The 27,731-nt window shown below is 43.8% G+C and overlaps 1 protein-coding gene across 1 annotated transcript; it reads right to left on the bottom strand.

Annotated features, from left to right (window-relative positions):
• Nucleotides 1-556: 556 nt before the first annotated feature.
• Nucleotides 557-24,938, bottom strand: glu (structural maintenance of chromosomes 4-like protein gluon). The gene is made up of 8 exons (XM_080286157.1): nucleotides 24,674-24,938; nucleotides 21,655-24,129; nucleotides 17,096-17,263; nucleotides 15,233-15,406; nucleotides 14,312-14,503; nucleotides 13,882-14,114; nucleotides 7,395-7,578; nucleotides 557-799 (listed from the first exon to the last, which is right to left on the bottom strand). The coding sequence occupies exons 1-8, from the start codon at nucleotides 24,935-24,937 to the stop codon at nucleotides 572-574; spliced, it is 3,918 nt and encodes a 1,305-aa protein (XP_080142283.1). The 5' UTR covers nucleotide 24,938; the 3' UTR covers nucleotides 557-571.
• Between the last annotated feature and the right edge of the window lie 2,793 nt (nucleotides 24,939-27,731).

Raw genomic sequence — 27,731 nt, 5'->3', positions numbered from 1 at the left:
ACAGGGAGGCTGCCAGAGATCGAGCATCATGGAGAGCCGTCATTAGGTGACCAAGGCCTAAGCAAGCATGCATGCTGGACCCTTCAAAAATGAATGAAACTAAAAAAGAACAGTCTATCTATCTATCTATTGCCAGACGCCTCAATCCCGTTTGGGGTGGCCACAAACAAACCGCCTCCAAGTCCCCCTGTCCCCCGTCATTTCACTGCCCTGCTCCCAACTCACACCCCCCTCTCTCATATACCTCTCCACCCCATCCCTCCATCTCATCCTCAGCCTCCCCCTCCCTCTCCCCCCCTCCACCTCACTCACATACACTCTCTTCGTCAGTCTTTCACCCTCCATCCTCTCCACATGGCCAAACCACCTAAATGTGTTCCTCATAACGCTTCCTATCATATCCACATCCACAGTAATGGTACTAAAGCTGAAAGATTCGGCAGATGATACTACATGCAATGGGGAAGGGAGGTAAAATAAAAAATAAAAAATGCACATAATTTGCACTATATATTTATGATTTACTCATTAAAAAAGCAACATTCACACACCTCTTTCATTTTCCTCTTGACTAAGCTATACCCTGAGCAACCACTGGCTGGGACACAAAGGTGTGATTGGCTGCATTGGTGCTCTTCTGGCTTTCCTCATTCCTGGCCTGTTCAACAATCTTTGCCGAGTTGATGGTGACAGATTTGGTGGCATTGTACGTCTTGTAGATCCCCACCAGTCGGTCTGCCAGCTCAAACATTTGTGATCGCAAGGAGATGATGATGAATTGGGCATTCTTAGTGCGTTCCTGGTGAAGGATATGACAGTGCTAAAGAACAGTACAGTTCTAATTTAACCCTTTCAGTAAGTACATCATCATATCATCATCCCAGCCTTTTTTCCTCCAATCAAATGAAGGGTGAGGCAGGGTCCAGAAAAGATGAAAAACACAGTTGAGGGAATGCTAATAACAGAATGCCCAATGAAATGGCTAACACACACTTTTATTCACCATTCAAGTACAGTAATCACTCTAATATCCGGACGCCCAATAACCGAACATCCCCACTACCCGGACATAATCGTCCTGGGATCAAAAAAAAAAAAAAAAAAAAAAAAAAAAAAAAAAAAAAGGTCCGTAATTTGAACTTACCGCGCGCGCCGCGGGAGAGCATTGTCTTGGCGCGTCATTCCTCCGACGTCCAATAGAGCGCCGCTGCATCCTCCCCACTTCCCGCCTGTCTCTCACCGCGAGTGCACACTCGTCGTAATGGCTGCCCACGTGATCGCTTTTGTGGTGGTGCCCTACCTGCTGCAGGGCCTCCTGCTGCTCTCGGGCCTCCTCTTAGCGTGTGTGATGATGGCACCGCCATCTGAGAAAAGGAAGAGAGTGGTGTTGACTCTGGAGAAGAAGAGGGAGATATTGGAGAAAGTGGATGCAGGTTGGTCTTCTTCCCGCATTCTTCGCGAGTTCAACCTGGCCCGGTCTACTTTGTTCAATATCAAGCGGTCCCGAGACAAACTCATGCAGTACATGGCTGACTTCTCGTCGAGAAGCAAACACAACGTGGAAAGGAAGGTTATGTTTACCCCCAAGTTTGCAGAAATCGACCGCTCCACGTTGATTTGGTATCGACAACAGTGTGCTGCTGGTGTGATGGTACATGGAACGGAGCTGAAGGCTGCTGCTGAGAAGTTCGCCAGGCTTCACGACGTCCTAGACTTCAAGGCATCCGAGGGTTGGCTCTTCGCGTTCAAGTTACGGCATGGCCTTACCAACCGTAAAGCTCATGGCGAAGCATTGGACGCTAACGAGGATGGAGTTGACGAGTCTCGGCACAAGGTGAAAGGCTTGATCGACAGGGAGGGCCTAACTCTCGGTCAAGTCTACAACGCTGACAAAACTGGCCTATTCTATCGCTCGGTGCCAACGAACACTCTAGCCGAGGAGACAGAGAAGCGCGTACCTGGCCGCAAGCTTTCCAAGGAACGGATATCTGCTTTGTGTTGTGCCAGTGCTAACGGCATGCACCGGCTTAAGCCCGTTGTTGTTGGCCGTGCAAAGCAGCCTCGGTGTCTTCGTGGGGTGATAGATGTCCTTCCTGTCGTCTGGTACCATTCTTTGAAGGCATGGTTCACAGCTGTGATCTTCAAAGACTGGTTTCACCGTCACTTCGTCAAGGAGGTCATCCATTACCAGACGAAGACACTGGGAATCCCGCGCGACCAGGTAAAGGCTCTCCTTCTACTCAACAATGCACCTGCCCACCCGTGCAACAAGGACTTGGTTGCTGAAAATGACCGTATAAGGTGCATGTTTCTGCCACCTAATACGACTGCTCTCATCCAACCAATGGACCAAGGAGTGATCATGGCAACAAAGCGCCTATACCGTCGGAAGTTCCTGGACGAGGTGATGGTTGTTCTCGAGGACGAGGACGAGCACAGGGAGGGACGGGACACACGAGGCAAGCGGACTTTGGAAAACCTTCGCCGCTACAACATCAAGTCTGTGCTGTACAACTGGGCTAGTGCATGGAAGGAAGTCCCTGTGAAAACTCTGGAAAATGGTTGTCTCGTCTGCTTCTCGGAACGGATGTGGAGTACGATTTTCTAGGGTTTGACGTGGATGACTTCCATGCACGGCTACGTACGCACGGCGACGATGTAGATGTGGACGATGTTCGTGAGTGGTTGGATGACGACGAGGGCGATCCTGGGTATCAGACGTTGTCTGATATCATGATCGCGTCTTCAGTTGCAGGTGTCAGTACCGAACTTGAAGATTCCGACGCTGAAGGCGACGATGATGCGGACTCCTATCAGCAGGACACTACTCCAGCCATCCCCAAGCTGAGCGCACTCCGGGGACATCTAGAGTTCATCCTAGACTACCTGGAACACCCGGACTGCGACAGGGAGATGGGGCCCTTGGGACTCGTGGAGGAAGTGCGTCCTTTCAGGCAGCGCATCATCAATCGTCAGAATTGTCGGTCATTGCGTCAATCAACCATTGACAGTTTTTTTCAGGCCCGTGACCCCCGCTCTGCCCAGCCCTGGCTCCACTCCGTTGCCTCCCCAAAACAGGCCCTCATGCTCCAAGCCACAGCCCAGCACATCAGCCACGGTGGAGTCACCGCTCGACGTGAGTTTGCGGTTGTCTTCAGAGTCCTCTGCAGTGGGTACGCCATCACCACAACCCAGCGATGCACCCCTAGGTCGCCTGCCAGTGATACTCTCAGACTCTGAGTGTGAATAAACAGCAAGAACTTCTCCACTAGACCACACGGGAATTTTGAGTGTTGTGCAGTGAAAAAAACAGTGTGTTGTGTTAAGGATTTAAAGTTGTGAGAGAAAAGACTCTAGAAAAAAAATTTAACGTAAACAGACTTGTTTGTTTTGGCTTTGGAAAATGAAAAGAATCGGAAAAGTTAAAGTGCAACACTTAGTAAGTTAAAATGGAGCATTATTTAGACAAAAGTGCACACTGTGAAGAGAACGGACTTCTGTGTGTTATTGATTAAGTTCAGTGCAAGACTTCAGGAACAGTGTACTGCAAGTGCTTCAGGAAATCGTTCTTACTGTCAGAGTCCGAGAGGAGGCGGTTATTCATCGAGGTGGCCAGGGACTTGCTGTAAGTAGCCAGAATGTTTCATACTGTACTTTTTTCCATACTATACTTACCTCAAACACCTCATTTCACTCTTTAATGTCCTTTATTGGTGTGAACAGGGTGTTAGTAGCTATGCATGTGCAGCAGGAATGTGTTTTTCTGAGTTAGGCTAGGTTAGGGTCCATAAGTACCAGAATGTTTATTAATGTATGAACATACTTCTAAACCCTCATTTTATGTTTCTTTTGCATTTATTTCAGTCATTTATGTGCCTTATTGGTGTGATTTGGGTCTTAAATAGGTGCTATGCATGTCCAGAGGGAGTTGTATAGGTGTTTCTCTGAGTTAGGGTCCATAAGTACAAGTCCATAAGCTGGGGCCCAATATCCGGACAAATCCAATAACCGGACCTACCTATGGCTCTATTACGTCGGATATTGGAGTGATTACTGTACCTAGAATCCTGACTCAACTTCACAGGCAAAACCACTCACACAAACATACTTCATAATACTGTGGCAATCACATGATCAGTCCGATGGTTATCAAGTTAAAAAAGGGCACCAAACCCTAGTCATGCATTCTTCTGTGTAAAATTCACCTAACTAGCTATATCACTTGGCAGTTTCTTACAATTTTCAACCTCCACAACTTGTTTGCTCATGCACTGATTTAGCATATCTAATCACTGTCTTCTTGGCCTAACATGCCTTGTCCCACCTTCAAACTCACTTGCATATACCCGTTCACCACCTTATTCATACCCATTCTCACCATGATATATATATGGACACTCTCAACTCCTGTCCACAGACTTCCTCGTTCAACATTATCATTTTCATTTTATTCTTGCTCCTGTCATGTGATTTTAATTCATTTTTAGTGAAAGGCCAAAGATCACTACATCTAATCCTACTAGTTCAAAAAATTTACCCTCAGTTGAATAAAACCAGTCAGGAGATGGCAAGAAACAATAAAAAATACTGAATTCAGAGGACTGACATTTCATCTAGTGTCAGGTCCATCAATGAACTGTAAGTACATTGGCATAAAAACCTTCATGGTACCTCTGCCAAAATGACTTGCACTGCATACAAGACCTTATTATTCTCCTGTAAGTAATTTAAGCAATCATTTTAGTACTGATATACAATTGTTTGCATCAATAACATATTAGAAGATTGTGCTGATCCCGTCTCAAGTGGTTTCTGCATGCACTTCACCCTGTAGGCAGACTGATATCAATGAAAAAGGTTGAGATGTTTCAAATCATCCATTTGTGACAGTTGTTGCTGCTTTAAGCCTTTTTAATCCCTGGCTTGTTTTTGTTATGTCTGTATTGAATGCAAACCAGGAGGCAAGTTGAGGTCTCTGGTTTTTGATGGGAAAGTGGCAGTCAAGCTGGAGATTTGGTTAATGCATTAGTTAATTCTAATGGGGTGAAGAGGGCTCCTTATGATGTTTCCACAGAGGTGGGAAGTATAGTTAACATACCAGCAGTGTGAGCTAAATGTTGACTCCATTAAGAAGTAATGTACAAAACAAATCCAAGACAAGGAGTGATAAAATCTTCTAGGTCAATAAGCAAACAGCACCTCAACCATCAATGATCCAGGATCTATTTTTCTGCTTATGTCTTGCCTCTACCATACAATTTGATTTAGAAAAAAGGATGAAATGTAGTGAAAATACTGACGAAAATCTGAATAAAACTGACTAGAATTCTTAAGAATTTTATCTTAACAGTTAATACTCCAAAAATAATGTTCATAAGGTATTTATTATTATTATTATTATTACTCAACCCCTTGCTATCGCACCTAATTGGTCACAGCAAACGCGCATGATAGCTGAATACGCGATAGCTGAACTGAACAATCAATGGGAAAATTTCTAATTGGTTTTTCGGTGGTCCATTATTCTAACTTTTAACCACTTTATGCTTGCAATTTCCTGCCAATCTCTCCTCCAACATGAAATAAAACATTATTACATTAATAATAACAGTATAATGAATAAATAAACAACATAAAAGGCCATCAAACTTTTATAAGGATTAAGGCTTGGGTGGTTTGATGGGTTCCGAGGCTTGGGAGTGGCTTAATTGCCGCCAGATCTCTTTAGCTGTCTCCATGATTTCTTAGTGTCCACAGCTATAGGGGATATCACACGGTACATCGTATCAGGAACGGACGAGGAAGATTTAAGTGGAACAAAACTTGCATGCTATCACACACGTTCCTCATACTGTTGCCAGAGCCCCGTCTCAGTTGTAAACACGTGATTACTTTATCGACATCACAGTCTTCTCGGCATAGGAAATATTAACTCTTTATAAGGGTCTCAAAACGACTTATATTTATTCTAAAATACAGTATTAATAAGTATTCAGTGTCAGGCTAAATTTCAATGCTGTAGTGCGATATATTCTTTCGAGTCGAATGGGTTTTGTTCACACTGTTTTGCCCATCGTATCCTCGGCAGGAGTCCGTTCAGATGCATTCCAAATGCCCGTGGTATTGTTGGCAATTTTACCACATTACTACTCTGGTTAACCATCGTATCCTCGGCAAACCTCGTATGAAGTGCCGTGTGAATATGTTTCGCTTAGCCTGTCTTCAAACTCGACGCGTGATAGCGGTCTTGGGGTGCGTAACAGCATGTATGGTTGTGCATTTAATGTGTGCGTGATAGCAGATAAACGTGATAGCTGAACACGTGATAACAGGGGGTTGAGTGTATTATTATTACTACTGCTATTATTACTATAACCTGTGTCAGCCGTGGCTAACTGGACCATGTGGACCACTGGGGTGGACTGGACCAGGTAATTTTAATCATGAATAACACCTATGGTAATCCTTAACCCCTAGCCACCAGGTGTTGGATGGCAAAGAGGCAGCAGATTCCCACCACGTGTCATTAGGAACTGACACAGTGTGCGCCACAATTTGAAGTGGCCACTACTTTATCCCATCACCAAAATCTGGGGAGAGAGTCCAGCCAGCCAAGCCAACCACATCTCAATTGCCTCTCTGACTCTGCCAGGTGTAGGACGATGTTTCCTTAACCCGAGGCGTCCTGTCGACGTATGGATTCGTTGCAACATTCTGCATTTGCCAGTCCCGACGACGTACTGGTACGTTGCGCAATTGCAAGGTTCATAATTTGCATAATTTTTAATTACTGCCCATACCTTTTTTATCTCCTGGGCATTCCTCTCTGCTGTTTTCTCTACACCTGCTATTCTTGTCTGGTTCAACTTAATACTTCCATTTCCCACATCCTCTTCACAGAGGCCCTCGAACTCTTTCTCACCGATTGTAAACAATGCACCATGCGTTTCCGCCATGCTTCAACCACATGGAGACTTTCTGTTTTCACTATATCTTGTCCCTTTTATGACCGAAACCATCGTTATACCAGGGATTGTTCAGTGGGGTAGGGTGGTATTTCTATCCCATCACTTCAAGGTATTAATAGGTATCATATCTTGGGGTCTGCCTGTATTCTGTTTAACCTTATATGCATACATCTTTACAGAAAAATAAACTGCAAATAATGTGACATTAAAATGAATAATGTAGCATGAAAAATAAGGTCAGAAATAAGAAAAGAATATAAACATTTGCAAGTAACCACAGTACTCCCTGCCTGGCAACCCTCTGCCAACCATGGGGTGTAGCAAGGCATGCGAGTGGGGTTGGCCAAAGTGTTAAAAGAATTTAATGATAGAAACTGAGCAGGACAGTAGTTGTACAGATAACTGATTAGGAAGAAGAAATCATACCTTGATGTAATTTCCAACAATGGACACATTCTTGAAGTCCAGGGCAGCATCAATCTCATCCATGACATAAAGTGGGGTGGGCTTGTAGTAATGAAGGGCAAACACCAGTGCCAGTGAAGACAGAGTTTTCTCTCCTCCTGATAAGTTTGTGATGTTCTTCCAGGATTTCTTGGGTGGTCGCACACTGAAAGATACACAACTCAAAACATCCACTTTTTCCTTACATGTTCATTTTAGTTCAAATTTCTTTAAACTCTAGTCAATAAAAATAATACAGTTTATTACATAACGTCACTTTGTTCTTTTACAACTGCATTGGTTGGCATATGATATAATGAAATGGCCAGACTATTGGAATATAAATGTTAAAAAGACAAGACAATACAGTACACTGCTGACCAATGACATTTAGCTACACAACTTTCTTACAACCATTATTTATCATCCTGACCTATCTATGCTAAAGATGAAATGATGTAATAACCAGGAACATGGAAAAAGAACATATGAAAGTGGTAAACTATAAACAGTCAGATGTGACAATCATTCAAGCCCACCAAATCATGGCTCCACACAAACCAAATGATCAGCACATATTTCCTTTGTATTTTTCTTTATCAATACATTTCACATACACCTGCCTGACAGTTAATAGTAATAATAATTATAAGAATGCGAAACAATCGCACTCACCGGCTTCACACTGCCGACTGACCAGGCCCCACTTACACACCACAGGACCCTTCCAGTGACGTCACCACTCGGGACGTAACAGGAGTGTGTGCGCTCACTAACAGCAATATGCACTACCGCTCTTGTCCTCTCTTCTTCATTTGATGAAAGATTCCAAAAACGAAGCTGAATGGACTACTGGCATCTGATATACACTATGTATCCAATACATAAACCTTTGTTTAAGTACCATCAAGACCCAGTCTGAGGCCACATACGGATATGTGATGTTCCTCGAAGTATTATAATCCTTCTAATCCTGGCTGACTGTTGCACGCAGCCGCAGGGTCAAGGCACCTTTCTTGGTGAGACAATCAGCCAGTTGTTGTGATGTATCCATCCAAGACAATTCATCAATCTCCCCTCGTTCCAACATATGTTGTACAGTAATCCCTGTAATAACCGGATGCCCAATTCCCGGACACCCAAATTTCTGGAAATTTTGAGCCCAGGCCTTTGGGGGGGGGGGGGATCCGACATTTTTTTCAACTGTACAGTAATCCCTCTAATATCCGAATATCCTCACTAACCGGACATAATCGTCCCAGGATCCAATATTCCCAAAATGGTCCGAAAACAGCAAAAAATGGGGGGGGGGGGATTTTTTCCTGCTCGTAATTTGGACCTCGAGTGCGTGGCGCGGGACAGCTTTGTTGTGGCGCGTCATTCCTCCGACGTCCGATAGAGCGCCGCTGCATCCTCCCCACTTTCCGCCTGTCTCTCGTCGCGAGTGCACGCTCGTTGTCATGGCTGCCCACGTGCTCGCTTTTGTGGTGGTGCCCTACCTGCTGCAGGCACTCCTGCTGCTCTCGGGCCTCTTATTAGTGTGTGTGATGATGGCCCCGCCACCTGAGAAGAGGAAGAGAGTGGTGCTGACTCTGGAGAAGAAACAGGAGATATTGGAGAAAGTAGATGCGGGGTGGTCTTCTTCCCGCATCCTCCACAAGTTCAACCTGGCCCGATCTACTTTGTTCGATATCAAGAGATCCCGAGACAAACTCATGCAGTACACGGCTGACTTCTCGTCGAGAAGCAAACGCAACGTGGAGAGGAAGGTGATGTTTACTCCCAAGTTTGCTGAAATCGACCGATCCACGTTGATTTGGTATCGACAGCAACGTGCTGCTGGTGTGATGGTACATGGAACGGAGCTGAAGGCTGCTGCTGAGAAGTTCACCAGGCTTCACGATGCCCTAGACTTCAAGGAATCCGAGGGTTGGCTCTTCGCGTTCAAGTTACGGCATGGCCTTACCAACCATAAAGCTAATGGCAAAGCTTTGGACACTAACGAGGATGGGGTTGACGAGTTTCGGCACAAGGTGAAGGGCTTGATCGACAGGGAGGGCCTCACTCTCGGTCAAGTCTACAATGCTGATGAAACTGGTTTACTCTATCACTCTTTACCGATGAACACTCTAGCCGAGGAGACGGAGAAGCGTGTACCTGGCCGCAAGCTCTCCAAGCAACGGATATCTGCTTTGTGTTGTGCCAATGCTAACGGCATGCACCGGCTTAAGCCCGTAATTGTTGGCCGTGCAAAGCAGCCTCGGTGTCTTCATGGGGTGATGGATGTCCTTCCTGTCGTCTGGTACCATTCTTTGAAGGCATGGTTCACTACAGCTGTGATCTTCAAAGACTGGTTTCACCGTCACTTCGTCAAGGAGGTCATCCATTACCAGACGAAGACACTGGGAATCCCGCGCGACCAGGTAAAGGCCCTCCTTCTCCTCGACAATGTACCTCAATGTTTACCGACACTGGTCAAGCCAAAGCATCCAGGAATGCCTTAGTAAGTAGTCCAGTAGCCTCATGCCTTAAAAACTTCATGCAGGCTTCGCGACACCGGGGAAACAATGTTGTTGATGGTTTGCTGGTTTCGTCCTTGGTGTGCTGGAGGAGGCAGGCCCGTGTCCTCTCGTTCTCTGGCTTCAACGCACCGACAATCTGGGCTCACACTCTCAATGGCTCTGCACTAATATTTGATTTGTCACGTCGGTATACTTCTCTCACGAGCCAGTCCTTGGTATCACCACATATCTAAAGCTTGTTATCTGACGCCACTATACAAGGTGTAATGCAGCTTTATATACCAAATAGTAACTCCTTTATATGATGCCCTGAATGAAAGAAAATAGACAAATTATGTGGCCACAACTTAGCATTTCATTCTCCTTCCCCCACCTACCCTCCCTCCCCTCCCTCACTCCACACAAGCACCATCACTCGTCCCCTCACCCACCTTCCCTTTCTCTCTCTGGCCCCTCCCTCTCAGCCCCTCTTACTCCCGTGTGACTTGCTGCGCATCAAGGAGCCAGCCTGAGGCACAGAATACAGGAGGATAGGTGATTATTTATGGCCACGACTGTACAGTATATTTCCATGCCCGAAAGAATAACCTCCGTAACGCGCAAGGCACACTCAGATGGCTCCTGGCCACAGAAGCAACAATCATTCCAGGGAAAATCAATGAAGTACTGCCTGAGGGCCTCCCAATCCGCAGCTCCAAAGTGCCACAGTTGATGTCTCTTTGGAGGCTCCGCAGGCCGTACTGTAGAGATAAGACAGGTTAGGGTAATGAGGTTGTGATCAGAGGAGCCCAACGGAGAGGAAAGATAAACAGCATAAGCAGAAGGATTAGTTTTAAGGAAGAGGTCAAGTATGCTGGAGCTCTCTCCAAGGCTGTCAGGGATACGGGTAGGGTGCAGTACAAGCTGCTCTAGGTCATTAAGGATAGAAAAGATGTAGGCTTGTTCACCAGGTGGATCAGTGAAAGGATAGGAGAGCCAAAGGTGGTGATGAACATTGAAATCTCCTAGAATGGAGACTTCAGAGAAAGGAGAAATGGATAGAATGTGTTCCATCATAGAAGTAAGATAGTCAAAGAATTTATGATAGTCAGCAGAATTAGGGGTAAGTAAACAGTGCAGATACAGTTAGTCAGAGAATGACAGGAGAGCCGAAGCCAGAGAGTAGAGAATTCAGAAGAATCAAGTTCAGGAACATGAGAGCAAGATAAGCCGTTGCATACATATACACGACAGCTACCTTTGGCTTTGAAATGTGTATAGAGAAAGCAGGAGGATACAGAAAAGGGTTTGCTGTCAGTTGCTTCAGACAGCCGAGTCTCAGTAAGGAAGAGAAGGTGAGGTTTAGAGGAGGAGAGGTGATGTTCAACAAAGAGAAAGTTTGAGGAAAGGCCACGAATGTTGCAGAAATGAAGAAAAAGTGAGTCAGACAGTGGTTCCAGGCAGCTCTTAGTGTCGTCACCGGGAGAGGGGAGGATGGTTGGGGCATCTATGCCCCCCCCCCCTCAGATTCCGAGGCATCATTAACATGCGCCATGCCAGAATATGGAACATCTCGCTTCACTAGCATCTTGTAGGAAGATCACAAAACTCCCTGAGACCCATTGCCTACAAGGTTGGCAAATGAGGGATCCAAAAAGCACTCTATATAAGAGTCATCGAGTGGTCCCATTCTCAAATGTATAGCTTCATGTTGTCAGTCTTCACCCTTGCGATCACCTTGTTAAGCATAAGTATATCCGCTACAATAGCTCAGCTGCTAGTCACACTCAACTCACACACATCAAGGGCAATATCTGGCCGAGTGTGTGTGGCAATCCAATTGCGTTGCCCAATAAAAGCTCGGTACTCCGTTTCCTCAGACTCGGACAGCGCTCCTGATTTCACTGTTGCACGATGTCTGCTCAGCGTGACTTGTTTCAAAGACAAAGCATACTGGAATTGGTCAAGGTTATGCTGCCATCGATGTTGGAGATGACATTTAGACCAACATATTTCAAGGCTTTTGTTTCCGAACTGCAGATGAGGAACATCAGACTCAAACGGTTTATCACTTGCTGCTCAAACTCATGTGTACCAGCCCAGAGGAAGCCACTGACATAAATGCATACAATGCCTTCGACTTTGCTACTATTGCTCCAAGAGAAAAGCGTTGAATCCAGTGACGACACTTTAGCTCTGAGACTCGACAATTTTGTGGATGGTGGGAGCATTCACTATCCTCTCACTCAATGTAGTGCTGCTCTCAGGTGTCTGCCCTTTCCTCTCCTCCATCGTCCTTTCCTTCCATCCTCTTCTGTCTTTCTTTCCTTCATTCTCTCCTCATCCTTCTGCCTATGGGTGACTTTGCACTCCCTATTCTGTCTTTTTTTCCTTCATTCTTTACTCTTCGTTCTGCCTGTGGGTGACTACACTAAGTGACAAGCCAAATGGTTTCCTGTACACCAGGAAACCATTTACTATGCTGGGTGGTAACCATATAACCAAATTTTGAGCTCTGGTGGTTTAGTGGGTAATTATGGCGCTCCAATCGGACTGAGCCAGTGAAGGTTTATATCCAAGGGATGCTTGGGGTTTATTGCTCAAATAATGCCACTCAGGGATGAGTGAGGTTGGTCACTCTCATCTTAATTGTCATGACCAACTTGCCTAGCCCTAGGCTCCTACACTCCTCACGGGGCAATGTAGGACTTGATGATGAATGAATGAATGAATGAATAAACATCATCATCCAGACCTCTTTTCCCACCCATGGGCAGGTTGAGGAGTAGCAATGTCCAGACAGCCCAAATCTGCCCAGTTCATTTGACCATGCTTCCATTCACTCACCATTCAAGCCTCTGGAATCCTGGCTCTATATGATAAGCCAGAAACATTCACCATGTACTGTAGCTTCACATAAACATATCCGACAGAGTCAATCCGGACGCTGTCATGTTAAAAGAGGTGCCAAATCCCTGATCATGCGCTTCTCCTTACAATATTCATCCAGCCAGCTCGATCTCTCATCAGGCCCCTAGCCTCATCGACTTCCAAACCTCTCTTCCTCACACACACACATCCACCATATCCTGCCACCTTCTCCTTGGCCTATCTCAGCTCCTCCCTCCATCAAATTCACTCAGATACACCTTTTTCAACACTCTATTGGTGTCCATTCTCTCCACATACCCATACCATCTCAGTATACTCTCTTCGATTCTGGTGTCCACAAACTTCCTCACTCACCATCTTTCACGACTCACATTATTTCATATCCTATCCACTCCCTGTGCTCCACATACATTCCTCAGCAGTCCCATCTCTACTGCTCTCACTCTTTTCATTTCATGCCACACCACAGTCACATCCATATGTTAGAGTTGGTAATAACACTCCTTCATGTAAGTCTCATGCAGCTACAACACTCAAGCCTCTGTTTCTTATCAAGGCCTTCATAGCATCAGCTACTTTCCTTCCTTGTGTCACTCTACTTTTGACTTCTTTTGCAAATTTTCCTCTTACTATCACTGTACCCAGGTATCTGAACTCTTTCACCAATTCCGTCTTTCTCCATTCACTGAAACATCGCGCTGGGAGTCACCTTTTCTCTCGATTACCATCATTTCACTCTTTTCTACACTCACTCTCAAGGCATGATCCTCACAGACATCAGCCAAACTCTGCACTAGTCTACCAAGTACTTGTCTGGTATTTGCAAGTAGTACTGGATCATCAGAATACAATAAATTTTAGACATTCCATCCTTCAACATTCATTACCAATGCCATCCCTCTCTCCATTAATTGTGTTTTTACGGCTCTCAAAAATAACAAGATTATGAATTCAGAAGTGGAGGTGCATGAAAACAGTGGCCATAGTTCAACCCCCCTATCCTCACATATTCATTTACCATACCCATCAGCTTATTTTATTCTTTCTCTTTGGTCAAACACACAACAGTAACTAACCTAAAGACAATGCCTTCACTAAATGGGTCAAGAGAGTCAACCAGCTCCAGCTCAGCATCACCACCGAGTGTGATCATCTGGTACATCTCCTTCAGTTTGTTGGACACAATGGTGAAGCCGGCCATAAATTCATTGAGGCGTTGCTTCCTCAGGTCCTCATGGTACTTGCGCTGTTCGTCACGCTTATTGGTGATCTCATCCAGCTCCACAACACGCTGCAGATACACTTCTTCCTGTAAGGTATAAGGATGGGAAATAGCCATTACCATTGGAAAGAATGCTGACTCCTCCTAGTGACAAAAGGCAAAATTGCAAACAGTTGGCTCCCTCTGTTCAAATTAATGGAACTTTTGGGTAGCACCTCATATATATATATAAAGCAGGAAGAAATTGTTTACTCAGACTTGATCTCTCTCTCTCTCTCTCTCACCTTCTTGCGGTACTCATGTATGACAGCCAGGTTTGGTTTTGACTGTGCGAGCTTCTCCTCCAACACGGTCACCTGGTACTGAAGCTGTTTGGGGTCCAATTCATCCAGTACCTCTGGCTCCAACATGGCCAACTCAGCATCATCTCCTTCTTCCTTGTCCACTGGAATCTCCATTAGCTCCAATTTACTCAGCTGCAGGAAGTGTGCACAACAGAAAATGGGACTGTAAGTTATCCAGAACACACTTGGACTAAAAAATATGAGGCTTTAAAGTACCTTGCCTATCCTGGAAGAAAGAAATTAAGGCATTTAAAATATCCTGCATTATTGTACAGCAATGTCTTCAAGCAACATCCCTCAGCTCCATCCCTATTCCCAGAATATGGGATGGTGGGTTGCAGGAGAAGGGCAATTTCAGCCTGTAGTCCACCAGGTTTATATCTAGCCAGGCAATCAGCCCTCATCCCCCAAGAAAATAATTTTAAAAAAATAAATAAAATAAATAAGTTTTTTGGTGGTAGGTGGGGGCACTCACCATCCACTTACTCAATGTAGTACTGCTCTCATGTGTCTGCCCTTTCCTCTCTTCCTTCCATCCCCTTCTGTTTTATTTTCCTTCATTGTTTCCTCTTCCTCCTGCCTATGGGTGACTCTACACTGAGTGACAAGCCAAAAGGTTTCCCCTACACCAGGAAACCATTTACTATGCTGGATGATAATCATATAACCAAATTATGGTGTCTGGTGGTTTAGTGGGTAATTAAGGCACTCCAATCAGAGTAAGCCTGTGTAGGATGAAGAGAGAACCTGTGTAGGTTTATATCCATGGTTCAAAATATCTACCCTAAACTGAATACAGTGACATCACCAGGTTCAGTGGATTAATTCTAAATTAAAAAACTGACACTCTGTGTGAGGCACCTGTTTCTTCCAGTGTGACATCTTGGCCTTGTTCTCCTTGATGATGCCAGTGTACCTCTCCAGCTCCTGATCAATCTCTATCTTGCTGGCCTTGATTGTATTCTCCTCCTTCACAAACACTTCATGCTCACTCTTCAGCTCTGCAACCTGCTCTCCAAGCTCTAGCTCTTCTTGCTGCTCTCCCAGAAAACAAGAATATTTGACTTAACATGAGGACAGGAAAAATGAAAAAGTAAATGCATAACACAGTCATCAGCTCTTGATTTCACAATGATGTTAACTGTTCAAGTGGATGATATTACACCCACATACTGAAACTGTTTACTGACAGGGGAATGGGTAGGTGGTGGCAACCATCATCATGCACTTGATGAAGTGCTGCCTATTTCTTCCTTCACTTTTATCATCATTCTACTTCTGTATCCAATCCCCCTCTACTCCTGTTTCTCCCTTTCCTTCCTGTCACTTTAATTACTCTTTTTATTCCCTTCAGGTGCCTATACACTGTATCCCAAGACTAATGGTTTCCTGCAACCTGGGAATTTACAACAGTGGGTAGAAACCACATAACAAAATCATGGAGTGAAGTGGAATCTACTCTGCTACCTCTGTTAACTGGCTGGAGAGACACAAATTTGGCATCCACACAGGAACAATATCTCCACACTTTTCTCCATGAATCAACTGCAAGGGAACGTTGGTTCACTGCAAGGGTGGTTGCTTGCCTGTGGTTGATGGGCCTGCTTGGCCACAGACTTGGACTGATGAACACCAACTAACAGGAGACAGCATTAGATGAACAATGTATGCAAGAGCTCAAGCCAAGGGTGCCACCCTCTTTTTACATCGACAGTCAACAGGCTGATTTCATATCGAAGGTGTATCTAAAGCACATGCATCTCTCTCTCTCTCTCTCTCTCTCTAATTAAATGGTATGATCATGCGGCTGGAATGGGTGTGAACAGCATGATGAAAATGGTATCTGAGCACAACTGAAGTGGGAAGTGTGGTAGGCCAAAAAGGTGGACAGGTGTGGCAAGTGAGTGAGTGTGAAAGAGAGATAAGGAAGGTAATAAGGATATATAGAACTGACAAGGAATCGATTTGCTGACACCATAGAACTGACAAGGAATCGAACTGCTGAATGAATTTTGTACGGAAAAGTGTATGATCAGGGTTTGGTACCCTGTTTTAACTTGACAGCTGTTGGACCGGCTCTGATCTGTAAATGTTAAGCGTGATGTGGAATAAGTGTACCCATCAAGATGCTGGGTGTTTGAGAAGAATTTCTGCAGATGGGAAGCAGGAGCAGAGGGATTACCCTGGGGGGGGGGGCTATAGCAAGAATGAAAGTACAAATGTCATAAGACACAAGAAGTTAAGCATATGTATGTTAATCTGCTCATACAGAGTACAGCTCTCATTTAGAGGAGGGCTCCCCATATGGATTTTTTTTTTTTTTTTTTTTTTTTACAGGCTGGCATGACAGGCTTATTACTCACTAACTTCCTACTTCTCCATGACTCTATGAAGTCTCCTTCCCTCACTTTGTTATCAACTCTCTACCTGCTGCTTCCCTTTAAAGTGGCAGCTATCCACACACTATCACCCATTTTTTTGTCCAACTCTAAAATACAAAACTTAACCAGTACAGTATTCTCAGTCTCAACTAATGACCAATCTTCCAAAGTCTGCCTTTCACCCCCTGCTTACAACCTTAGGTCTTTCAATTGCTGTCATGTTATCACAATACGAACAAGTCTTGATTTTGCCTGTATTTTCCGTTACATTCTAGGGAAGGGTTGATTTTGTGTGTGTCCAAGCATGCATGCAGCTCTAATTACAAACTAGTACACTCCTCACCGTGACAGCCTGTAGTTGTCTGAGAACTTCTGCTGCCTCTTCCTCTATTGTGGTGCGTTTCTCCTGCATCCCCCTCAACTCAGTCTGCACCTCCTCAATCTCACGTTCTAAGTTTGCAATGCTCTCCTCAGTTTTCTTGGTGTTGCGCTTGGCTGTCTTGATTGCAACCTGATGAAACAATGTGAAAGTTGAAAGGAGAGATGCATTTAGGATGGCTGAAAGCTCACACTGTATATATAACTTAAAAAAAAAAAGAAGCAGAAACTGGTTTAATGAAGGTGATGATGAGAGCTATAACTTTAGGCATAGCAATCTGGTACTGCAAATAACAGGATTATCAAGACCTGTATAACATTCATATCAGTATATAACTGAAAAACAAATGGATGAAATCTACATTAACAACTTTGAAAAATGCACTGAAATAATGCAGTGTGATAGTGTGAAAACAAGGCATTTCCGTACAGTAAAAGCTGAATTATCTCTAAGTACAACTTAAGATTAATAATGGTTCAATAAATATCGTCTGCAGCTCGTAACACTCCACTGGGACACATCCCTCTCCCAAACATGGTTTGGTTTAGAAGGAAAACAGCAAATATTTCCCATCTTGGCTGGCTTATGACTCCAGTGGGGAAGTGTTTTTAGTCTGACTGCTAACTGGTCTCGTTGCTTAGTCTGACTGCTGTTAAGTTGAAACAGAACTCGAGCCTTTTCACCACTGAAGGGTCACCACTGCCCTTTCCAGCTTGGGCTGGGGCTTACGAGGGTCTCTGGAGAGGTGGGGGGATGAGGTGGAATGACCTCCATGCCCTTCTCCTCCTCAATCTCAAAAAACCATCACCACCCCATCCAGCTGGGCTCCAGCCCAAGAGGGTCTCTGGAAAGGTGGGGGATGAGGGAACCCTGAATTCCTCCTCCATGCCCTCCTCGTCTTCAACCATGAAGGGTGATCAAATCTTCTGGCTGGGCACTCAAGAGGGTCTTGGGAGAGGCGGAGTGTGAGGTGAGTCTGTTATCCTCCTCCACACTCCCCTCATCCCCACCCCCTTACAGGGGGTGGAAGGAGTGCTTTAATCTGACTGATACTAGGCTGAAGCAGTACTGAAGTCTGCTCAACACTACAAGGTAACAGTTCACATCACTACCTGTACCAATATATTAATGGAATTTTAAAACTCACTCTCAATTTTTTCATCATCATCATCATCCGGACCTCCTTTCCCACCCTAGCACAGGGTGAGGAGTAGCAATGTCCAGACAGCCAAAATTTGCCCAATCCAATGGGCCAAGTCTCCATTCACTCATCACTCAAGCCCCCGCAATCCTGGCTCTATCTGATACGCCAAAAACATTCACCACAATCTGTAGCTTCACATGAATATATCCAACTGAGTCAATCTGGATGTTGCCACATTAAAAAAGGGTGCCAAATCCCTGATCATGCACTTCTCCTCACAACATTCATCCAGCCAGCTCGATCTCTTGTCAGTTCCCCAGCCTCACTGACTTCCAAACCTTTCTTCCTCACACACTCATCCACCATATCTAGATTCTCCACCTTCCCCTTGGCCTACCTTGCCTCCTCCCTCCTTCAAATTGGCTCAAATATACCTTGTTCACCACTCTATTGTTATCCATTCTCTCCACATGACCATACCATCTGAGTACACTTTCTTCAATTCTGGTGTCCACCAACTTCCTCACTCCACATCTTTCACAAATCACATTATTTCACATCCTATCCAGTCTCTGTACTCCACATACATTCCTCAGCAGTCCCATCTCCATTGCTCTTACTCTTGACTTTTCATTTTCATGCCACACCATAGTCTCACATTCATATGATAAAGTTGGCACTAACATTCCTTCATGTAAGCCTCATGCAGCTGCAACACTCAAGCCTCTGTTTCTTATCGAGGCCTTCATTGCATCAGCTACATTTCTACCATGTATTACTCTAATTTCAATTTCTTTTGCACATTTTCCTCTCTTTTCTATCATTGTACCCAGGTATTTGAAATTTCTCACCAATTCCAGCCTCTCTCCATTCACTGTAACATCGCACTGAGAGTCATCTGCTCTCTCAATAATCATCACAAAACTCTTTTATACATCTACTCTCAAGGCACGATGCTCACAGACATCAGCAAAACTCTACACTAATCTACCAAGTTCTTGTATGGTACTTGCAAGCAATACTGCACCATCATACAACTAATTTGAGATATTCCATCCATCACCATTCATTACCAATGCCATCCCTCTCTCCATTACCTGTGTTTTTACTTCTCTCATCACCCCATCCATATATATACTGAACAACCATGGGAACATCACACAACCTCGGTGCATGCCCACACTGATGCCCATTAACCCTTACACGTGCTTTACTACCATCGCCAAAACTATTGACGGCACCTAGCAGCTTACCATCTACACCGTACAGGCGCAAAACTTTCCGCAATCCTTCTCTGTCCACTTTGTCATATGCTTTTTCCAGATCCACGAATGCCATAAACATCTTATGGTCTTATCTGTTATCTGTGTCACTGAAAATGTCTTATCCACACATCCTCTGCCACTCCTAAAGCCACTCTGTTCATCACTCACTAGAACTTCTAATATCTCTCCTACTTTCTCTATAATAATTCTTCCATATACCTTCCCTACCATATATATATATAAAGTGATGGTTATTGAGAGAGGTGACTCCTAGTGCGATATTGCAGACACAAGAAGTGTCTGCAATATCGCAGAAGGGATCAAATACCTGGGGACAGCGATAGAAAAGAGGAAAATTTTCATTTCATTTTTAAAGGTTCCAACATGCTTGCATACATCGGCCTTGGTCACCTGATGGCGGCGTTCCAAGCTGCACGATCCATTGCAGCCTCCCTGTTCAGTCCCATAACCCTGAGGTAACACTTAATGACCTCATCCCATGTCTTTCTTGGTCTACTCCTCATAACCCCACCCCCAGTATTAACACTTCTCACCTTCCTCACCCAATTATCATCCCCCATCCTCTCCACATGTCCAAACCATCTCAATCTACCTCTCCTCATCACAACACCAATACACTCCAGTCCCATCCTACCTCTCAACTCTTTCATCGTAAACCCAGCTCCCCTGGACCTTGCACGCAGGGATGCACTACACATCCACCTAATCATTGTCATTTCTGTGTGTCTGAGCCGGCGAATATCCTCCTCCTTTACTGCCCAGGTCTCACTACCATACAGCATTACACTCCTAATACATGCTGCATACAAAGACCCCTTAGCACGTAGGGAGAGCCCTCTCAATGTCAGAAGAGGCAAGAGCTCCCTGAACTTCTTCCAACCACTTCTCACCCTAGCCACAGAGCTAGCTCCAGCCCCACCTCCAGCATACAACATGTCTCCCAAATAACAAAACTCTTCCACACACTCAAGAGATTCACCAGCAAGTTCAATCTGTTCACGATTGACAATCTCCACCTGCTCTCCCCGACACACCGTACACATAAAATCAGCATTATCTCGCAGTCTACCTCTGATACCACTACATCTCTTGTGCACCCATTTATCACAAACACCGCACAAGATAGAATTACTTCCCACGCTCTTGTGGCAAACTGCATATGACCACTCTTCCTTGTCTTTCACAGTACCACCACCAACCCTAGATATCATCACTTTGGTTTTATCTGCATTTACCCTTAAGCCCTTGTGCCCCATACCATCTCTCCATTTCCTAAACCTTTCCTCCGCCTCCCTTTCGTTCTCTGCAAATCAACACCAAATCATCAGAATACAACATCTCCCACGGGAATCCGTTTCTAAAGTCACGTGAGAGGGCTTCATGTACCCTGATAAACAACATGGGACTCAAAACTGACCCCTGACGCACACCAACGTTCACGGAAAACTCATCACTCAAATCTCCATTCACTCTTGCCTGGGTGCGATCACCCACATACATGGCCATAACCACCCTAACCAGCCACTCCTCCAAGCCAAGTTTTCTCATTGCCCACTCCTCCACCTCTCTAGGGACTCTGTCAAAGGCCTTTTCCAAATCAACAAAATCAAAATACAAATCCCTTTTCCTTCCAATATATTTTTCCTGAAGCTGTCAAACAATGAATATGGCATCATTGGTCCCCCTACCTGGCATAAACCCAAACTGAATCGCAGCAATATTCACTCTTTCTCTAATCATACCTTCTAAAACTCTCTCCATTACTATATATATATACAGTATATAGAATACACAGGCTAAGTATGATTACATTTTCCCATGCCTGCACTGTATAATGATAAATTGGCAATAACCCTATCTATTTATTGCCAAATGCCTTAGCTAGTCCTGGAAGCAGTAGTCAGTAACAAAATACCTCCATGAACCTCTGTTTCCTGCTATCAAGTTGCTCTCCCACCAATTCACACCACCCTCATTCATATACCGTACTGTATGTTTCCACCCTATCCCTCAAATTCATTACCAGATTTCCCCTTCCCTTTTTCCCCTCCACCTCACTTACACACATTCTCCTCATCAATCTGAGTACTAACCTGCAATCTGGTAATTTCTGCATTAACTTTCTCAAGCTTCTTACTGACAACATCTCTGGTCTTCTTCAATTTTTTCATCCTCCCTCCTGTCACTTCCACTATCTGCTCATGGATTTTCGTCACCTCAGCCTCAACATCCTGGGCAGCAGCTGAGGCCTGCTTGTACACTTTCATCTTCTGTTCAATATCTTTCTCCATCTTATTTATCTTAACTGGGTCTGGCTTCACTGATTCAACTTTTTTCTGTTGTTCCACCCTCTGCTTGCTGAGAGTATCTACTTGCTGCTGGGCGGCCTCCAACTCCATTCTGAACTTCTGGAGGTTCATCTTCATTGTCTTGAGTTCCTTCCCCAGGTTTTGGACTGATTCCTCCAGCTGCTGCCTCTCATGGCGAAGATCTCCAACTTTCCTCGTTAGCTCATTCACTCTGCCCTCAGCATGCTCCAATTCTCTGGGGTCAATATTTACCACAGTTGCCTGCTTCCCCATACGGCCCCGCAGGACGGATCGGCCTCCACCGCTCATGGTTCCCACAGGTTCAATCAGTTCACCTTTCAGGGTGACCACGCGGTGACGTACACGACCATAGGCAATGCGGGAAGCTTGGTCCAGATTGTCAGCTACCAGGGTGTCTCTCAGAGCATAGTAGAAGGCTGTCTTTACTCTCTCATCACTCATTCTGATAAGATCAAAGAGGCGGGGTACATTCTCTGGTGTCTGCATGGGCCTCTCAGACTGAATCCTCCATTTTTCCATTTTATCTAGGGCTATAAATGTAGCTGTCCCAATATTGTGTCTCTTCAGGAACTTGATGCATTCCTGGCCAGTTTCCACAGTATCCACAACAATATTATCCAAGGGTCCACAGGCAGTACTGATTGCCACATCATACTTTTCATCAATGCCTCCAAGATCCCCTAACCTGCCAAAGATTCCACTGATACTTCCATTTCTCTTCTGTTCCATGATGGCATCCATAACTCGTCCTCGGGATCGTGATGACTGCATGGCACTTCGGCTTTCTTCCAGCTTTACCCGGTGTGTTCTAAGTTCCTCCTCAACTTGTTGGAGCATTGGAATTACCCTTAAGAGCTTCTCATTGTCTCTTGTCAGTTTCTCTTCATGTTCTGGAATCATCTTCCCAAGTTTTTCCACTTCTCCCTGTCTGGTGCTTATGGTTTGCTCAGCTTTTTCCAAACTAGATACAATCTGCTCAAGTTTCCTCTTCTCTGTTCTCTCTGTGCTGAGGTGAATATCCAGTTCTGACTGAGCTATGTCCACCACACTCTTGGCTTCATCCACTCCCTTCCTCAAGTCAATAAGCTGAGTTTCAAACTTGGCCTTCTCGTCTTGCAACTGCTGAGTTTCTGAGTTGAGGTTAGCCATAGCCTGATGGTATGCCTCCTCTCCTTTCTTCCTCTCTTCCTCCAATTCATCACGCAACTCTTCGCATTCTTCTATGTCCTTTTCATTCTTTTCAGGTACCCGCTGCAGCTCTCCTAATTTGTCTTTTTCAGTAACCAGCTGAGTCATCATCTTTTTTCTCTTTTGGTTCTTATGTTTCAGGTCCTCTTGCATTTTAACATCCTCACTTTCCAATGCCTTGAATTTTTCAGAGCATTCTTCCTTGAACTTGTTGATCTTTCCCAATTTTTTACCTAGTTTCTTAATCTCCTCTTCCTTGGTTTGCTTTTTTTCTCCAATTTCTTCTAGCTGTTTCTTCACATCACTCATTCCTTCATCGATTTCTTTCTTTTTTTCTTCCGCTTTTTCCTTAGAGCGTGAACAGTCTAAAAGGTAGCGCTGCAACATGGTATGCTTTTTTCGTGTAACCTCATTTTCAAGCCTCAAATGAGCAATGGCAGCATTTTTAGGTCCTTCTAGTTCATCTTTTTCCTGTTCCACAAGCTTCACTCGGTTCAGTTTCTCCCCTCGTGCTTCATTCAGTTCCTCCACTCTCTTGCACAGCAATTCAATAGGCTCCTTAAACCTTGATGAACCAACTATATCCTCCAAAAACTCCAACATGCCACTATCATGTTCAGTGAGGGCCTTTGGTTTCATCATGGCAATCTGTTCTACCTCACCTTGAAGGATGAGAAATCGATTATGGTCTAAGTCTATGCCATATGATCGTAAGAGCTTTGAGACAGCCTTGAACTGGCATCTCTTGCCATCAATTTGGTAGAATGATGAATTGTCACGGAAAGCTGTACGTGATACAACAAAATGTGAGTTTGGAACTACTTCAAAATCTTCACCTTTATCAATAATTTTTTGGAAATGAACTGCAACTGTGCAGCTCTGAACATTATTAAATTGTTCTGAGTTGTGAATTAAAACAGATATCTTCTTGGAACGAATCTTCTGGGCACGGTAACCAAAGACAAATAGCATGGAGTCAATAACGTTGCTTTTACCACTACCATTAGGACCAACAATTGATGTAAAACTCTTGTGGAATGGCCCAAGAACCTGAAAAGAAACAAAAGAGCACTGGTAAGTATTTACTGTCCTTTACCCTGGGAGTGAGAAACAATACAGCTTACGATCAAGAAATATTTATGAAAAACACTTTATATTTATGTAGTTTTATCACACTATGTATACTGTACAGGCATACCCTGCTATCCGGTGCATCGATAACAGACAACTCGCTTCACCAAACAAAAGAAACTGGGGAACATAACCACATTCTGAACGACTGTCACTTCGCTAGTCTGAACACTCCACCGCTCCCTAGGTTTGAAACGAGTGTGTCTGAATGCAGATGTGGTGGTGTGTGCAGCTTTCTCTAAGTGAATGGTTCACGGTCGGTGTGGGCATGCGACAAGGTTGTGTGATGTCTCCATGGTTGTTCAATGTATATGACCCACTAAAAGTTGTTTCAATTAAAGCAGCATTTTGTCTCAGCAGATTGCAAAGCTTAAGTGTGTGCTAATTGTACCAACCTTATGCATTTATTTAAAACCATAACTTTTCAATGATCCATTTTTCCTTTCAAAGTGCCATACTGTACCTGTCTCCCAGCATAACTCTTGAAGAACTCATTTTCTATGTGAGTGATGACAAGCCTGGGGCCAGTGCTGTCAAATGTGCAAGCCGGGGGAGGGGGAGGAGGCAGGTAGATGTCGCCAATCCTAATTCCTCCTTCCTCTTCATCATCATCTTCCATTTCCACATCCTCTATGTGGTTTGTCTCGGGTTCTTCATTCTGTTCTCTGGCTTTCTCCTTCTCTTTGCTGTTCCCTTTGTCTTTGCTTTTTCGTCTGTCAGACACCATGTTCCCTCACACCCAGCTGCCAGGAAAATCATGTTATTAAACTTCATGCAGTTGTAATTATCCTCACAACAGGGGGAATAAAATTACTAAAATAATAATGCAGGTGATGGTGATCATCATCCACTCACTTAATGCAGTGCTGCCTACTTCTTCCTTCACCCTTATCATCTGTTTTCTGTTTCGTTACTTCTCTCTTCCTATTTCTCCCATCTATCCTGTCATTTTTTACAACTCTTCTTTCCTTTTTAGGTGGCTGTAAATTGAGTGAGGCAGGGTTGGCAAAAAACCCACTTTTTTGAAAAAGTCCAACCCGCCTGGTTTTTTCTTTTTTTTTCACGAAATACCCCCAAAATCCCCGGGCAAAAGTGGGTTTTTTCAGTTTACATTATCCATCCATCCATCATCCAATGCTACATTGCCCCATGTGAAGCGTAGGAGCCCGGGGCTAGGCAGCTGGTCCCGACATTTAAGATGAGAGTGACCAGCCTCACTCATCCCTGAGTGGCATTACATAAGCAATCAACCCCAACCATCCCTTGGATATAAACCTTCACTGGCTCAATCCGACTGGAGTGCAAAAATTACCCACTAAACCACCAGGCACCAAAATCTGGTTATATGGTTACCACCCAGCATAGTAAATGGTTTCCTGGTGTACAGGAAACCATTTGGCTTGTCACTCAGTTTAGAGTCACCCACAGGCAGAAGGAAGAGGAAAGAATAAAGGAAAGAAAGACAGAAGAGGGAGTGTAAAGTCACCCGTAGGCAGAAGGACAAGGAAAGAACGAAGGAAAGACAGAAAGGGATGGAAGAAAAGAAGGATGGAGGAGAGGAAAGGGGAGACACACGACAGCAGCATACATCGAGTGAGTGGATGGTGAGCGCCCCCACCTACCTTAAATTTTAATAGAATAATGTTTCCGCTATACATAATTATGAATAGCCCAATAAAATCTTATTTTTCACACAGTTATTTGAATGAGGGAAATGAACACAATCATGTTCTGATCTTTCTGGATGTTATCCTTGGGCTGCCTGCTACACAGCAAAACATGCTTCAACATAAGTGGCTTGAGAGCACTGCAAAACTCATGAGATGGCAAACAGCAGTCCACACTACACAATAGTAGAAGGAGTCATTTGCCTTGCTACTCTCCTTTCTTTGGTAATTATATACTTGCATTTCTCAGTCTTCTAAATAATTATTATAGGAAATTTGGTTGCATAAGTGATTTCACACATTATCTTAACAGCACCAGTAATAACAGCATTTGTAACCAAATAACTAAGCCAACAAAATACATCTATTTTAAACAGAAAGCAATGTTATAATATTCCATATTTCTATAAAATTATTGATCCTTGGTGATGATATGAAACAACATATAGTATAAGATAACTCCAGTAATGATTACTGTTATACCTGTATAACAAATTTACCCCACTAATTTTAAAACTTTCAAAATTAGAGACAGGTAGCGCTGGCTGTAAAGTTTGTATTCACCACATTACATATGGATGTATAAAAACTGAATCTGTTGAGAAGGAAAGCAATGTAAAAATATTTTTAAGACGAAGAAAACTTTGACCTGATTTTTTGAAATTGCCGTAAGGAATAATGTTATTATTTTTCAGGAAATATTATTATTTCATGTTGGTAAGTCATTTAGAAGTGAAGTGTCATTATTATTTCGTCACTGAGGCAAAGAATTGCATTCTTATTTGGAAAAAAAAAAAAAAAAAAGGTTCTTTTGTTCCATTAGTTGGGTAACATGACAAGAACCATAATTTACTGTGACACAAAAATGTTATCATTTCAAAAGAAAAGGATATTGGTTATAAAAAGCTATTAGAAAAATAGAAGTATTGAGAACAGTTTTGAAAAAAATCAAAGAACAACATTCATATTTGCAAAGAGCAACATAGTGGTAGGTGGTGGCGACCATCATCCACTCACTTGATGTAGTGCTGCCTACTTCTTCCTTAGCCTTTATCATTCCTTTTCTGTGCCTGCCCTCCTCTCTTCCTATTTCTCCTATCTTTCCTGTCACTACTTATTGCTTTTCTTTCCATTACAGGTGGCTTTACATTGAGTGACAAGCCAAATGGTTTCCTATAAGCCAAGAAACCATTTACAACGCTGGGTGGTAACCATATAACCAAACCATATGTGCTCCCTACGTGTCAAATGGGTTGGTGGAGGGTTAGTGCCCCTCCCTGTAAAACAAATAACTCAGAGTCAAATGGCCACCCCGTACGGGATTATGGCGTCTGGGAATAGACAGATAGATAGATGTTTTACTTATGTTGATGAGAAGTATAATAAGCTTTTTTTTTTTTTTTTTTTTAATCACTAAGATTATGCTGCCAAGATAGTATATTATAAATACCTGGAGATATTGTGTTTTTTAAACCAGTGAAATAGAATATGATTAAGTAGCCATTATTTACTTCAGATATTGTGTGCAAAAATATAATCGTTTAATCAAATAAAACTGAATTTGATATTAAATACATTATTTTTATAAAACCCAGTAAAGTGGGTAAAATTGTGGGTTTTTTCAAGAGGGTTTTACTGACAAAACCCGGGTGGGTAAAACTGGGTTACCCACTTTGGTGCCAACCCTGTCTTGGTCCGATCTAACGCAGCAGCAACTGAAGAAGTGACAATTGTTTTCTGTGCTCGCTGGCATTTCAGAGGAGGAGCTGTAGCCAAAAAGGAAGGACCTGCTATATCTGTATAGTCATCACCTGTTTCATCTTCATCAATAATTGTCACTATGCAAGCACTATA

This window comes from Coenobita brevimanus, chromosome 110 (genome assembly GCF_032717465.1).
Source record: "Coenobita brevimanus isolate Jiangsu-jjx chromosome 110, ASM3271746v2, whole genome shotgun sequence".
In the NCBI taxonomy this organism is placed as follows: domain Eukaryota; kingdom Metazoa; phylum Arthropoda; class Malacostraca; order Decapoda; family Coenobitidae; genus Coenobita; species Coenobita brevimanus.
This window is presented reverse-complemented; position numbering and strand designations above follow the sequence as displayed.